The 15,994-nt window shown below is 38.1% G+C and overlaps 2 protein-coding genes across 2 annotated transcripts in view; one reads left to right on the top strand and one right to left on the bottom strand.

Annotated features, from left to right (window-relative positions):
- Positions 1-15,702, bottom strand: part of LOC140141609 (uncharacterized) — a 52,450-nt gene extending 36,748 nt beyond the window's left edge. Inside the window, exons 1-10 of the mRNA XM_072163521.1 lie at positions 15,658-15,702; positions 15,480-15,552; positions 11,512-11,644; positions 9,994-10,273; positions 7,297-7,454; positions 6,368-6,515; positions 3,165-3,296; positions 2,382-2,507; positions 1,539-1,636; positions 694-807 (exon numbers count right to left, since the gene is read on the bottom strand). Coding sequence (XP_072019622.1) covers positions 694-807; positions 1,539-1,636; positions 2,382-2,507; positions 3,165-3,296; positions 6,368-6,515; positions 7,297-7,454; positions 9,994-10,273; positions 11,512-11,644; positions 15,480-15,552; positions 15,658-15,693 — 1,298 coding nt within the window. The 5' untranslated portion in view covers positions 15,694-15,702. The remainder of the gene's footprint in view (positions 1-693; positions 808-1,538; positions 1,637-2,381; positions 2,508-3,164; positions 3,297-6,367; positions 6,516-7,296; positions 7,455-9,993; positions 10,274-11,511; positions 11,645-15,479; positions 15,553-15,657) is intronic.
- LOC140141182 (uncharacterized) overlaps positions 1-15,994 on the top strand; it is a 574,562-nt gene that overhangs the window by 512,026 nt on the left and 46,542 nt on the right. The gene's annotated exons all lie outside the window — the stretch shown is intronic.

Below are 15,994 nucleotides of genomic sequence, written 5' to 3'. Positions count from 1 at the left end.
TATTGAAAAGTTAAATTATCTAAAACTCTGAACTGCCCACACCATAGCCTTAAATGTGGCGGACAAAGCATTTGTTTACATAAGGGTTGTTATCTTTTCAGCTAATCATGATTTGAGGTCAGACCTCATTACCAATGATATAAACAAAGTGTTGCTACAATGGTTCTGAATATACATTAATTGGGAGGATTTGAGACATTGCTTGCTCATTGGTCGTGCACAGAAGTAAGGGCCTATAGACAGCACGAGCCCAATTAGTGCTTTATCTATTGACTTGCCGAATGTATGGCAAAGCAACACTGAAAAGCAAACATTGAAGGAACAAAATTCAACATCTCTTTTACAAAATCGCCAGATCAAGGAGTTTGAACAGTGTTTGTAATATGATCAGCACGACAAACAGTCTGCAAAGGAGACTATTCTCTGAAATTTTGTAAAAAGTTTCGTAACAAAATGCTCAAAAAATCACACTTTCCGTCCGAATTTTCCTAGCTAATTAAGTAACAATCATGAACGATCATGCAAAGATCGCTCCCTCAAATTACCAGCTCCATTGCTCAAACGATGTAGCAAGAGAAAGTAAAAAACATAGAGAAATCTAGACTACGACTATAGCTACAATTGCTGGCAATTGAGCTAAAAACCATAGCTTTATTCTCCAACTCAAGAATCATTGTTGCACTATTTACTTACTCTGCTGGTTCGGGTTTTACAAGATCCACGATTCCTCCAGACATCATTGTTGGAGTGCCCATTTTTGCATTCCAATAATCATTCAACTTGCTGCCTAATGAACTGATTAAACTCCTGTAATGATATAAAGGAAAACTATGCGATAACATACTCCCTGTTTGACAAAAGAAATGAACACCTTTGGCATTACCGGCATTACTCTAAGAACTATTTTCATTGGTATAAAGAAGGCTATATCATACATTGAGCCAATCAGAGATATGGTAAAGAACAGTCAGTATGTCTGAAGGAGATGAAGGGTAAAATTGCTGAGAGATTTAAAAGCCTTATTTTGATTGATTGCTCAGATGATTATCTTCAATAGTGACACTGACTTACTGGTAATTTTGTTTGTTGACAATAGCTAGGCTAGATCATACCCTGTTCCAGCTATTTGATTACAAATTACTATTCTAACGAAATTTTGTACGACCTTGATCCAAGTCTAGCATCATCTGCTTGTAGTACGTTGGAGAGATAGGTGACTGACTTCATTTAGGCAAACAAGTGGCTTATCTCATAATATATTAGCACTCCAGAATCCTTGACGCAACATGGTCGGTGAAAGTGAAATGTTCAGTAGTATTGAGAACAGGCTAGTTGAAATCCATACACCCCCTATGGAAGACATGACCTTAATCTCTCACAGAGGGAGTGTACATGTCAAATGGAGCCACCCACTCAGGCAACCCCATTTGAAATTCACACTCCCTGTATGGAAGACTAAGGTCACATCTTCCACAGAGGGCGTATGGTTTTCAACCGGAATAGCCCAATAATCATCTTAGCTGCACAGTATGACTTACCTATAGACGTTGGTATCTAAGAAGTCTTGTTTGTTGTGTGTTGGCTGAAGAAAGTTACACTCCACTACACCGAGGACACCAACACCACGTTGATCAGGCTGGAAGGAAAAGATTAGGCTGGGGTCAGAATCACTTTAATACAGTTGTCTCTAATACTCTAAAACCTCATTGATTGCAAGACCTGGTACAAACCATTTAGGTATTCACTGTTGTAGCATGACATCAAAATCGATCAATGCCAGGTCAACTGGTTTATGCTATCTGTGTTCGGAACCACAATCAAAATGATCACAACACAAAGTCAGTGGGCTACTAACAGGTATGCACACCGAGCATGAACCAATAACTCAGATATATGTAATCACTATGACAGCAAACAATACCATCTAGATTTCTACCCTTTTATAAAGAATTGAATAAAGCCACAAATCAATGATCTTACTTTAGTTGGTGTACGCAAAGATAGGTATACCTACAATCATGCGCAAAAATGTAGAGTGGTGAATGGAATGGCAGATGACTGTGCTATTAGGTCTACCCCAGCATTGCTTGGAGGGTGATGGAAGGGAGAAGCACAAGATCATTTACTAAAACTACGTCATCAAAACACCATCCACCAACACTGATTTTAGATAACAATGTATCACACATGTATCAAACAGGTGATTCAATTGCCATTCAGAAATAGTCAAAGCCAGTTCCACAAACATGGTTTATTCTGTAGTATTGGTTAGAGGGGAAATAGGGCAAACTATTTTCCCGAGGTACTGGCTACGGGCCTAGGGGCCTATCACCCCTGGAGGGTGAGGGGTGATAGGCCGAAGCCAGTACCGAGTCACTCACCTTCAACTGGTAGCCCACTTTCACATATGGTTTGATGAGCCTATTTTTGTGGTACATCAACATGCCATACTGGTTCTTCTTGGGATTAAATCCAAATGTAATTTTTACTGGTCTGTCTGGAACAAGCTATAATTAAAAAAAATAACATTAAATCAAAATGTTACCAACAGGGTAATTGTTATAGATAACACCATTACCACTTAAAAAAGACGGCATCAAATTTGCTTTTTCATTTACCCTATGTACATTTACCATAGGGTGGTGCAGCGCTCAGGAGACTCATGATCGATGGGTTGCCAGTTCAAACCCCAGTGGTTCCATCATGTTGTGCCCTTAGACAAAGCACCTAACCTCTATTGTCTCTCTCCTCCCAGGTGTGCCGGAATATGCTAAGAAGGTAAAACCATAGGCAGTAGAGAGAACTACTGTCTATGGTACAACAAGACTCATTGTTTGGAAGGGTGATGACCCCCACCCCAGCTAAATGCCAAGGGAAAAAAGTGAACAATTTGGTTTATAAGCAACTGTCCAGTTCTCACCCCTTCAGAGCTGACTCCTAAGAGCTCCTGTCTGGCAATACAAAGGTTCTGGGCTTAATCCTCACCAAATTGAACCAAATTATTTTTCATTTAAACACTTTTTCAGACCCTCCCCACCCCTGGGGGCTTGCATACCTGGACATTCTTTGGTTTGTATGTATCTCTCTCAGTCCGGCTAAGACTCTTCTCAACAAACAAGGTCTGGACCTATTCATACCCTCCCCACCCCTGGGGGCTTGCATACCTGGACATTCTTTGGTTTGTATGTATCTCTCTCTGTGCGGCTAAGACTCTTCTCAACAAACAAGGTCTGGACCTTCCTCTTTCTCAGGTGGATACGGAGCTTGGGTTTCATGTACAGAATAGAGCAGAACGCCTGGGAAGGGTGACAGGTATAAGATCATTTATATTATTAAGAAAACAATTGAACAAATATATAATATGTGCACATCCATATTGAAAGGATGCACTTGTCGGCTGCTAAATGTGTCTGTTTTTACACACTGGTTGGTTGGTACGCTTATGTCATGGCTGACAACTCTTGACTTCACAGATGCAATGCCATAGTTGATGATCTTCAGCAAGAGCATAACATTCTTGTGACCGTTCTTGCTTGTTTTTATATGGATTCTATTTTTTAGATTATTTTTCTTCCTAAAAAAGTTGTGACGTATGCCTGAAAACTTTCCAACCAGATTAAGCCTTTGAGGGAGTTGAGATTGGTTTAAGACTTTTCTCTAGACTCGAAGGATGACTGTCATATTATTCACATGATTTTTGGACAGTAGCCTTCTTTTCCTTGTTCTTTATCTTAAATTCAGTTACTTTATTTTCTTTTACAGCCCAAAATGGTTATATAGGTCATTTTTTGCCTGGCTTGAAAATTTGCTTAACCCTGATCCCGTCAAGACTCAGCACAGAGTGATCGTTTCAACAAACAAACACATAAACTCAGAATTAAGTACCAACGCACCCTACCTAAAATTAAGTATTATTTCAAAATAGTAAACTCAAGAAAACTTTTGTCACAATCTGTTCTTAATTCCGATTACCGTAATAATATTTTAATTTTCTTCAATAATAGTACAAATTTAAGCCCCTGAACACTACTGGTCATCTAACAGCATTTCTGATTGGTTGATTGGTTCAAAATTGGACACAATATTCATTTTGGCCAATCGGCAGGTAGTTCTCATGGGGTTAAGTAATGCACAGTCCCAAATATCATGCAACTTTAAACAGATCCATGACTAAAACGTACCCTCAGTGAATATGTATGCTCCGGTATATCACTATCATTATCAGGTCCAACCATACTGACCGCTGGATGCGTCAAGTCATAACAGATCCATGACTAAAACTTACCCTCAATGAATATGTATGCTCCGGTATATCACTATCATTATTAGGTCCAACCATACTGACCGCTGGATGCGTCAAGTCATAACAGATCCATGACTAAAACTTACCCTCAATGAATATGTATGCTCCGGTATATCACTATCATTATTAGGTCCAACCATACTGACCGCTGGATGCGTCAAGTCATAACAGATCCATGACTAAAACTTACCCTCAATGAATATGTATGCTCCGGTATATCACTATCATTATTAGGTCCAACCATACTGACCGCTGGATGTGTCAAGTCATAACAGATCCATGACTAAAACTTACCCTCAATGAATATGTATGCTCCGGTATATCACTATCATTATCTGGTCCAACCATACTGACCGCTGGATAGCGTCAAGTCATAACAGATCCATGACTAAAACTTACCCTCAATGAATATGTATGCTCCGGTATATCACTATCATTATTAGGTCCAACCATACTGACCACTAGATGCGTCAAGTCATAACAGATCCATGACTAAAACTTACCCTCAATGAATATGTATGCTCCGGTATATCACTATCATTATTAGGTCCAACCATACTGACCGCTGGATGCGTCAAGTCATAACAGATCCATGACTAAAACTTACCCTCAATGAATATGTATGCTCCGGTATATCACTATCATTATTAGGTCCAACCATACTGACCGCTGGATGCGTCAAGTCATAACAGATCCATGACTAAAACTTACCCTCAATGAATATGTATGCCCGAGTATATCACTATCATTATTAGGTCCAACCATACTGACCGCTGGATGCGTCAAGTCATAACAGATCCATGACTAAAACTTACCCTCAATGAATATGTATGCTCCGGTATATCACTATCATTATTAGGTCCAACCATACTGACCACTGGATGTGTCAAGTCCTAACAGATCCATGACTAAAACTTACCCTCAATGAATATGTATGCTCCGGTATATCACTATCATTATTAGGTCCAACCATACTGACCGCTGGATGTGTCAAGTCATAACAGATCCATGACTAAAACTTACCCTCAATGAATATGTATGCTCCGGTATATCACTATCATTATTAGGTCCAACCATACTGACCGCTGGATGCGTCAAGTCATAACAGATCCATGACTAAAACTTACCCTCAATGAATATGTGTGCTCCGGTATATTACTATCATTATCAGGTCCAACCATACTGACCGCTGGATGCGTCAAGTCATAACAGATCCATGACTAAAACTTACCCTCAATGAATATGTATGCTCCGGTATATCACTATCATTATTAGGTCCAACCATACTGACCGCTGGATGCGTCAAGTCATAACAGATCCATGACTAAAACTTACCCTCAATGAATATGTATGCTCCGGTATATCACTATCATTATTAGGTCCAACCATACTGACCACTAGATGCGTCAAGTCATAACAGATCCATGACTAAAACTTACCCTCAATGAATATGTATGCTCCGGTATATCACTATCATTATTAGGTCCAACCATACTGACCGCTGGATGTGTCAAGTCATAACAGATCCATGACTAAAACTTACCCTCAATGAATATGTATGTATGTCGGTATATCACTATCATTATTAGGTCCAACCATACTGACCACTAGATGCGTCAAGTCATAACAGATCCATGACTAAAACTTACCCTCAATGAATATGTATGCTCCGTATATCACTATCATTATTAGGTCCAACCATACTGACCGCTGGATGTGTCAAGTCATAACAGATCCATGACTAAAACTTACCCTCAATGAATATGTATGCTCCGGTATATCACTATCATTATTAGGTCCAACCATACTGACCGCTAGATGCGTCAAGTCATAACAGATCCATGACTAAAACTTACCCTCAATGAATATGTATGCTCCGGTATATCACTATCATTATTAGGTCCAACCATACTGACCGCTGGATGCGTCAAGTCATAACAGATCCATGACTAAAACTTACCCTTAATGAATATGTATGCTCCGGTATATCACTATCATTATTAGGTCCAACCATACTGACCGCTGGATGTGTCAAGTCATAACAGATCCATGACTAAAACTTACCCTCAATGAATATGTATGCTCCGGTATATCACTATCATCATCAGGTCCAACCATACTGACCGCTGGATGCGTCAAGTCATATTCCTCGGCGAGAATGATATCGTGCCCATCTTTCATGAAGTCAAATTCAAGGCGGTTGCTCGTATCCCTGATGACACATAAGAGAAAAATAACGATTTATCATACCCTTCACTTAAATACTCCTAATCAATCAGACGTTGCATTAGGCTATTACATTTGACACTCCTCCTCCCTGTGAGGAAGATTTGGAATTCAAACAGTTTTAGCTATTCCAGGTCCAACCATTTTTTTATAAAATAGTGTAAAAGGTGTACAAAATATTTGGAATTCCGAAACAAATCTTCCCACACAGCAGCCAAATAATGTAAAATCCAACTGTGTTTTAACCAGAGACTGGGCCCCATCCGCACCAAACCGGTGTTGTGACTGCCCAATTGGGTGGATTTTATCCGCTTAAAAATTGATCTTATATTGTAATATTGTACTGTGTTGTAAACATTCATTCTTTCATCTATGTGTAACACAGGTGATGGAATGTATTTTAAAATCCCCGCCAAGACCGCATCATTTCACATTTCAGGTGGGATGGGACCCAGCTATGGCTGTCATTGAAGTGTAGGAATATATGAAACTTGATAAATCTATAGTCTACATTACCAGTCGTTATCCAAGGACCTGAGGAAGGCTTTAACCCCCTGGACACTACTGGTAATCTAACAGCATTTCTGATTGGTTGATAACTTAAGCTGCTCATTTCAATTGCCAATTGTGACTAGGCTTTTAACTATTTATGGTCAAACTTGCATTTGCAGATGATCTTATTAATACCCTCCTTGATTGGTTCAAAATTGGACACAATATTCATTTTGGCCAATCAGCAGGTAGTTATCATGGGGTTGAATTCTTACCTCTTTAGATTGTAAATCAGTATTCTTGTTCCTTTGTGACTGTTGATCTTCTTAAACTGTGCAAACAGTTCATCGGTGGTCGTAAATATTGAGTGCTTTAATATAGCACGAAGACTGGGTTCGGCGTCTGCACTGCGAATTATCTGATGTGAAAAACTCTGTTAAGGACAAAAACAATGTAACTTCCAAACGTTGTTAAAATGTTGGCAATTTTTGCTTTCAACAAAATTTAACAAAGCATATCTCTGGGCAATTTGTTTGTATGTGCTGTTTGGGTAGATGTATAAGTCCCTAATATTTAAATGAGGTTATACAGAGGGTAGACCTCCTTCAGAGGGCACTCTATTCATGTGGTTTCTTTTATTAAACCTCATTTAAAGGAGGATTTCGTGATCCTAGCATCTGTTTTTTGTGGCAATTTTCAGAAGATAATAGATATCCACGAAAAAAGCTTATTCCCAAAATTTTAGTTGATTCCGATTTTGCATTTTCGAGTTATGCATGATTATGTGTTTTACACTGCTCCATAGGCCACTGTATATTGACTATATCTTTGCTAAACGAATTAATCTGCAAGAAATCTTTGGTACATAATTCGAGAAAAGTGGGGGGGGGGATGAGGCTGTGGATCACAAAATGCCCTTTTAAAGGAAGTCTCCGGCAATCATAACATTATACCTTATATGTTAGAAAAATAATTATCAAGCACGAATCACATGGTTCTATTTAAAACAAACTCATATTGACCATAAAAACGAATAAAAACAGTCGACTCTCAACACGCGATATTCAAAATTCCCGCACCGAAATAGTCTAAGTGCAATGACGTAATGGTTGTTTGTGCTCAATTTGTGCGCAGCCTTCATTGTATTACTGGGACGTCATTGCACTCGACAATTTCAGCGCCCGGGAATTTTGAATATCGTGTGTTGAGAGCCGAATGTTTTTATTAGTTTTTATGGTCACTATGAGTTTGTTTTAATTAAAACCATGTGATTTGTGCTTGATAATTATTTTTCTTTCATATAAGGCTTAAAGTTGTGATTGCCGGAGACTTCCTTTAAATACTTGAGACTTCTATATGATACATCTACCGCTTTTTGTGGATGACAGACAATGGAGTTCATGGTTAAGGAACAAACCACAAGATTTGCAAATCCTTGTCAACAAAATTAAGTTTCTTAACAAGGGTGGGGTTAAAATTATAGATTATGTTTCTTACACACACAATCCTGGCAGGGCTTTAATAAAAAATACACTAGTCGACCTAGTGAATATGTACCAGTTGAGCGAAAAATAGTGTTTTGTTTGAAAGTTAAACCCGTTCATTATTTACTGAAACTGTTCTAAATACCACCTGTTAGGGGAGCTTTTTAAAATGAACATAAGAGATTCAAAAACATTACAGGTGAGCTAAACAATGCTCTCCTGAGAAAGTTAAGCAGAGCTTTCCGGAAATTGATTGGTCTTCATCAACTCAAAAGTCTCAGCCTGTTACGTCTTGGAAGTGAACCAATTCTGATATCCAAATAAAACCGAGTAATCTAGATGAAATGGGTTATATTCCAGTTGAAATCCATATAAAGTCTGCACAAAAAGTAACTCAGCTTTTATAAATACGCCTATAGATTCAGAACTAATAACTGTTTTCACAATGTTTCAACATAGAGAGAAGGATGATTTATTTACACACATTTTGTTACCCCATTCGTCAAATGTTGTTCAATATTAACAACACAGTAGTGCTTTTACAGAAAAATACCCGAATTCAAAAGTGGCAGTTTACAGCGATCAATGGTTATAATGCCAGCACCTGTAACACGTAAAGCCCGCCATTATCTTCGCCCTTAATTACTTCAAATCAATACAAATAACTGCAACTTTTAAATTGGGGTATTTTTCTTTCAAAACACTGCTGTATTGTCAATATTGAACAAAACAAATGGTCAAATGGGGTATCAAAATGCGCGTAAATAAATCATCCTTCTTTTTATGTTTGAAATATATGACATGATCAAGGGAAATGAGTCGGATGTCGCTAATATTGATTTTGAGATATTGGCAAAGAAAGTGTTATAATTCTTTTGTTTTATATTGTTTTCAGCGATTGATAAATTGACGTAACTTCACAAAGAAAAGTCATATCAACATGGGGTTTTCAGTTTCTGAAAGCTCTAAATGTCATCTTTAGAAACATGTGTAAAACTCATTTTCGACCAGGGCCGACATGTGACTCATTCCCCTTGATCATGTCACATATTGTGAAAACAGTTATTAGTTCTGAATCTATAGGCGCATTTATAACAGCTGAGTTTCTTTTTGTGCAGACTTTAGATGAGTTGACCTCAATGTTTATAAACACAGGCAAAAGACTGGTATATTGATATGCTTGAGCGAACTGCACTTCACTGTTCGATAGCCTTATTGTGATGTGGCAGATTTTTAAAAGCACAGGCCCTGAACAAAATATGATGCACACGCATACTGCCAGGCAATGACGTTAGAAGTCAACTCAACTTATCTATATACCCCATATGGAAGACATGATCTGAATTGCCCAAACAGGTGGTGTAGATTTCTAAAGGAGTCGACCATTCTAAAGGAGTAACCCCATTTGAAATTCTGTGTGAAAGATTTAGGCCATGTCTTCTATCGGGGGTGTATGGATGTCAACTGGAACAGCCCAATGGGGGGTACATAAAAGCACAAGTGCATTAATGACATATTGAATTTACAAAATAACAACAACAAAAGGATATTATTAGCCAGATTCCATGATACTATAGGCACCAGGACGGTGGCAGCTTTGATATTTTCCAAGAATGTCTGCGACAAGAACCCAATGGTCTTTGTATTGTTTTTGTTACTGAAAACAATGGCATCCCTGCCAAGACGCATGGACCCTGATTTGAAGCCATTGCCGTACTGCCCTACGGCGAGATGTTTGGGCGTGTCTTCCTTATGGCTAAAACCAAAGCTGTTGAGTTAAAAATAAGGAAAAACAAGATTTAAAAATATTAGAAGCTGAATCTACAAAATGATGTGAACTGTACCACATTTATTCCATTAACCACTTGTGTCAGTGTCACCCCAATGACTATTCTAGACTGAATCCGTCAGTCGTCTACACTTCGTATGGAGTTGTGTTATGCTTCGTAGTGATGACTGAATAATTTTTTCGTAACGTGTTGGAATCGTGAACATATTCTCTCCAGACTTTGGTTGTGCGCCATTTGTAGCGTAAATGTCTAGCGGCGCCCATGTACCCACCGTATAAAAATAACAAACTCGATCAAAAGGTTCATTTCGACACAACTGCTCAGTCTCTGTGCAACAAGAATCCTGTTGCAAAATCCAACAATTTTTTCCACAGTTTTCTCAGTCGTTAACCCAGAGAGTTGAACCAGTCTAGTGACTATTCACTAGCATGAAATTATTTTAAAGCACTTTTATATGGAATTGTGGGAAGATATCTTCTCCATGTACCCATCAATATAGAATTTCATATTGACAGGTACCTGGAGAAGATATCTTCCCACAATGCATTTCTTCCCTGTATTGATTTGATATTAGTGTGATAATTATGGTTAATAGCGAGTGACAAGAAATACCTCAACAGCAAGTTCTACATAGATGAGCTCTGTTAATTGAGGTATTATTTGTCACTATCATTGTACTGACTAGCAAATCAGTACCGGGAAGAAATGCATTGTGGGAAGTGTTAAATACCCTCTCTGATGGGTATCCGTCACACAGGGTTGCCAAACCAGCGATTTGGTAGCCCAATTGGGCGACTTTTAAATATTTTTCCCGCGATTTTTGACAATTTCCTATCCCATAGAAACCAATGGTTAAGAAATAATTTGGCGACTTTTTCAACATTGGTTCCCTTGATTTCGATAGTTTCATGCCCCATAGAAACCAATGTTAAAGAGAAAAATTGGGCGACTTTTCGATTATTTGACCCGCGATTCGGGCTGAAATCTTTTGGCAACCCTGCCGTCACATACTTTCATCATGTACTGGACTGATAACAATGGGCTTTTCCAGTTGAAATCCATACACCACCTATATAAGATATAACCACCCAGAGGAGTAATTTCAAATGGAATCACCCAATCAGGTAGCCCCATTTGAAATTCACACTCCCTGTGTGGAAGATTAAGGTCATGTCTTCCATAGGGTGTATGGATTTCAACTGGAATAGCCCAATACCTTAGCATTTTGTGCATTGACTCAGCGTCTAACCCATTCCCGTCATCCGTGAATGTTAAGCATGGGTGGTTGGCGAACGACTCATAATTGATGTCCAGTTTGGACGCGAGCACGTCAGGGTCGTAGGCATTGTCTGTTGAAGCAAAAAAGAGAAACATTAAAATTAGGATAATGCTTAAATTTACTTTTTTTTACTATATAAATTCACAACATTCAGTAAATGCCAGAATACCAAAATCAAACAAATCAGCAATCACTGTTGCAATAAGTGACAGAAGTTATATCACAAAAAAAAGTTAAACATTCCTTATAGTTTGATCATCTCTTAATTGGTGGGAAGTGTTAGGCTTTTACCACTACGCCAAAAAAAAGACCCATGTTAAGAGTGCTATTAGTTGACTTGTCTGGTCTATATTTTGAGTGAAAAAGAAAGTATAGATCTTGAATTAACAATTTGTGATGCTTCTGGCGAGATGTCCCATGACAATTCTCAAAATAAAATATTTTAATATTAATCCACGATGTTATAATTCCCGCCGATTAAGCGCTGATCAAGGTATAGGATTGCCTAAGTTAAGATCCGTTCATACTATGCTGCAATTGCTTTGCGATGCGGTGCATTGCCGCACAACATCATACTTCAAATTTTAACTTGTAAATGCGATGAGTTGCAGCAAAAAGTGATCGGTACTTCGGTAGTATGAACGGACATTTAGACTTCGACGACCTGTCATTTATCTGTTGGCCATTTGATGACTATCATTTATTTATTACAATTATATAATACGACCATTTTGCAGGGAAGAACCGTGATTCTTCCCAATGTAAAGGTATAGACGAATCCAACGAGCCAAGTCACATAGTTACAATTCATTCAGCCATTACTGGGTCCCTGTCGCACTATGACTGCCCAAATGGGTGCTTAAAAAATGATGTTATATTGAATTGTGTTGTATAAACTTCCATCATTCTATTGTCTATAACACGGGTGATGGAATGCAGTTTAAAATCCTCGCCAAGGCTGTGTTTTCACATTTTAGGTGGGATGGACTCGCCGGGGACCCAGCTACGGTTGCCATTGAGGTGTAGAAATGTGTGAAATTGGATTCGTATATAGGAGCAAAATTAAAATAATGTGTAAGAAGCTGAAATCTGTCTCTTACACTCAGAAGATTCTAGCTTGTTTCTGCTAGTTTCTGGCCCGGTTTTTGTTATATATAGCCCCTAACCCCAACTCCTAACCCTAATCCTAATAACCCTAAATTCCTATTCAAAAGCATGTAAAAAATGAAACATGGTTTTGACAACTAACTGTACTTCTTTATTATCAAATCAGCATTTGAATAATTTATACATTCTTCATGTAGCAGTTTCAGTTTACATGGGGTCAGAGGTTATCTCTAGAGTCTTTTCATGACCACTGCAGATAAGTCAAGGACACTCGCGCCAATTGAAAGACTTGTCAATCGCAGCAAGTTGCTGTCAGCGACTGAATGACAATAGAATGTTAAAGGCCCATTCAGTGATTTGCTCATCAGGATGATCGTAAAAATCATCAAAATTCAGATTTAGGTACCTTTGTCATTGTCATAGATGTGCTACCTAAAAGCCTAACCTGCTAGTGGTTCAGCCGAAAGATGCGTATTATTCTAACTTATTATTCAAAATAAGGCATTTACATGAATACACGAATATGACTATTATAAATATGCTCTATGTATTTCCCATTCACATACAAAACATTAGAATAAACATAGTCATAGGCATGGCATATATCTCAGTACAAATAGAATCAATTTGGCATTTTTATGCCTGTCCCTACCAATTGGTTTGTACAGGGCCTTAAGTTCAAGTCAGTTTTCTCAGCACAGAAAATACCAATTTGTCTTGTCTGACTTTGGTAAATATTTTAAGTTAATTTTTCCCTGATAAGAAATCAAACTTTTATAATTGTTTCATAGAGGTATTTATTTTATCATGTTTTGTGATTTCCCCCTATTGTGTGCAACGGTAAGTGCACAGTGCCCGGGCCGGGAAATCGCATGGTGAGAGCGAGACCCCGGTCCCCCAACTCAACACAAAAGTTGGCAACCATGAGATTTACCAAATCTTTTAAAGACCCCCTTTGCAATGATTTTTCATCAAATTCCCCCCCTTTTTTTCATGCAAAATCGAGGACAAAATTTGGCAAAAAACAAGCCCTTTTTTAGTGATTTTCAATGACTAGAATTTCCAACATCCCTTTTCAGTGACACTAAATATTGACATAAAATTACCGGATTTTCCCAAGCCAAGTACCCCTTTTATCCAAATTTTGCGGACAGTGCAAATTAAATAGGCCTACCCCCTATTTTGCTGATTTCACGGTCAAATTTTGTGGACTGTCCATATTAATACCCCTTATTTTCCCAATTTCGCAGTCCTCGCTACTGGTAAAAAAACTACCCCTTTTCCGCGCTACATTTGGTAACACTCATTGTCAATTTTTATGTTGAGAATTCACTGGTTGAGATGGGGGGCCGGGTGAGAGATAGAGACGGCAGTTTTTAGTCGTTTTTAAAGTCAATATGTGACCCCTCGGCACAACTGAGCCCGGATGTTGCCAGTGCCATTATTGAGATATGCTCCATCGAACTTATAGGAAACAAAGGATTTATTGACTGTTTTATGATTTTTCACTACTTAAATGTCAAGTACTATAGACACGATATACATCATTTTAAAGCTAATTTCAAGCAGAATATTTTGGTTGAATATCTCAAAAATGATGATTGGCGACTTCAGGGCTCAGTTGTGCCGAGGGGACTCACATATGAGTTTGTTGATTTGTTCAGAATGAAACCACACGATTTGTGATTGATAATTGTTGTTCCATAGAAATAAAAAATAGGCATAAGGCCGTATGTATAAAATTAATGTTTTGGTTCTCGTCCAGAGGATTTTCATGAATTGATGAGGGAGGGAGGTGTTTTTTTTGTTTTGTTTTTTTTTTTCCAATGTAAAATTAGCATTGTCAGTAGTTTTCGGTCTTCTCCAACAGTGCTCGAGGAAACGATGAGGCCCTTTTTTTTTTTTCAAATGTGAGATTCTGAGGGATAAACCCCTAGAGTATCACAAAAAGACTTGGAAGTGATGCTTGTTCTCTAATAAACTTATTTATATGTATGAAGATTTCATAAATCATTCCAAAGTCTAAAAAATTGAAAAATCTAAAAAAAAACGAGAACCAAAATATTAATTTTACACGGCCTAAATGTTGTGATTGCCGGAGTGTTCCTTTTTCATCAAAGTTACTTAAAGAAGCATCTTCTATTTTAGTCCGAATAATCAGACCCAGAACAAAATATTAATTTCTGACATGATCGTGTACTGGGTCTGAACTGTTTCCATATGAAATCTTGATGGCAAATTGGACAATAGAAGTGCGTGGTTCTACGTGACAGCTTTTTAATCCCTATTCAGGTTACGTGAATCACGCTATTGTGGACCATCCTTCTGATACTTGAGTGTTTGGACAAGCGGAACGGTTTTTGTCTACCTCTCTGTTTGTAAACAAACCAGGAGGTCGTAAATCGCCCTCCTCGCCGAATAATGAAAGTCAGCGTAATAATACGGCACTGCTTCTATTTATGTTATTTTTCATTAGATATCCACGAAAAAAACCTATTCCCAAAATTTCAGTTGATTCCGATTTTGCGTTCGCGAGTTATGCATGATTATGTGTATTACACTGCTCCATAGCATGCCATAGTTTTAGACAATGCGTTGTAATTTCGTTCGAAGTTCAGAACGAAATTCAAATTTCACGATATCTTTGCTAAACGAATTAATCTGCAAGAAATATTTTGTACATAAACATTATGTAGCCAGCGGTATCCAGTGATATAAAAATCTCAACTTTTTTTGAGGAAAGTGGGGGGATGACTAGCTGTGGATCACGAAATGCCCTTTTAAATTTTTAAGCTTACCGATAAGTTCGGCAACGGCGCTAAACGGCCATTTGTGTGAAGTAGAGTTGGTATGTAGATACTTCGGATTTGTCTGAAAATTAACCAAAATAAAAACACACCGTTACATTTGAAATTATGTTGAAACAAACTGAGTAACACATTGTTTATCATCTGAATCGGTGAACTATTAAATTACCTGACTCTGCCGAATTCCCTTCAGTACGCCGTCCATTTTGTTTCTTCTTCAGGGGGCGCAACACTAAATCACTACGCATTTTATGTAAGAACGAAATTCGGCTAATATAGTCCATAGTGAGTATGAGATTGTAGCGACCATATCTACCGACATGTTCACTTTAAATCACTCAATATCAGCTCATATGAATTCGACAAGTGTCTTCAATGATAACATGCAGAAAAAAACGGACATTTTATCTCAAAAGCAATTCTCTGTGGCGGATGAAGACAACTTCCGATTTTGAAATGTGAGTGGTGAATTTAGTATATTTTTAGGCCATATTTTTTGCACCGCG

This window comes from Amphiura filiformis, chromosome 19 (assembly GCF_039555335.1).
Source record: "Amphiura filiformis chromosome 19, Afil_fr2py, whole genome shotgun sequence".
Taxonomy (NCBI): domain Eukaryota; kingdom Metazoa; phylum Echinodermata; class Ophiuroidea; order Amphilepidida; family Amphiuridae; genus Amphiura; species Amphiura filiformis.
This window is presented reverse-complemented; position numbering and strand designations above follow the sequence as displayed.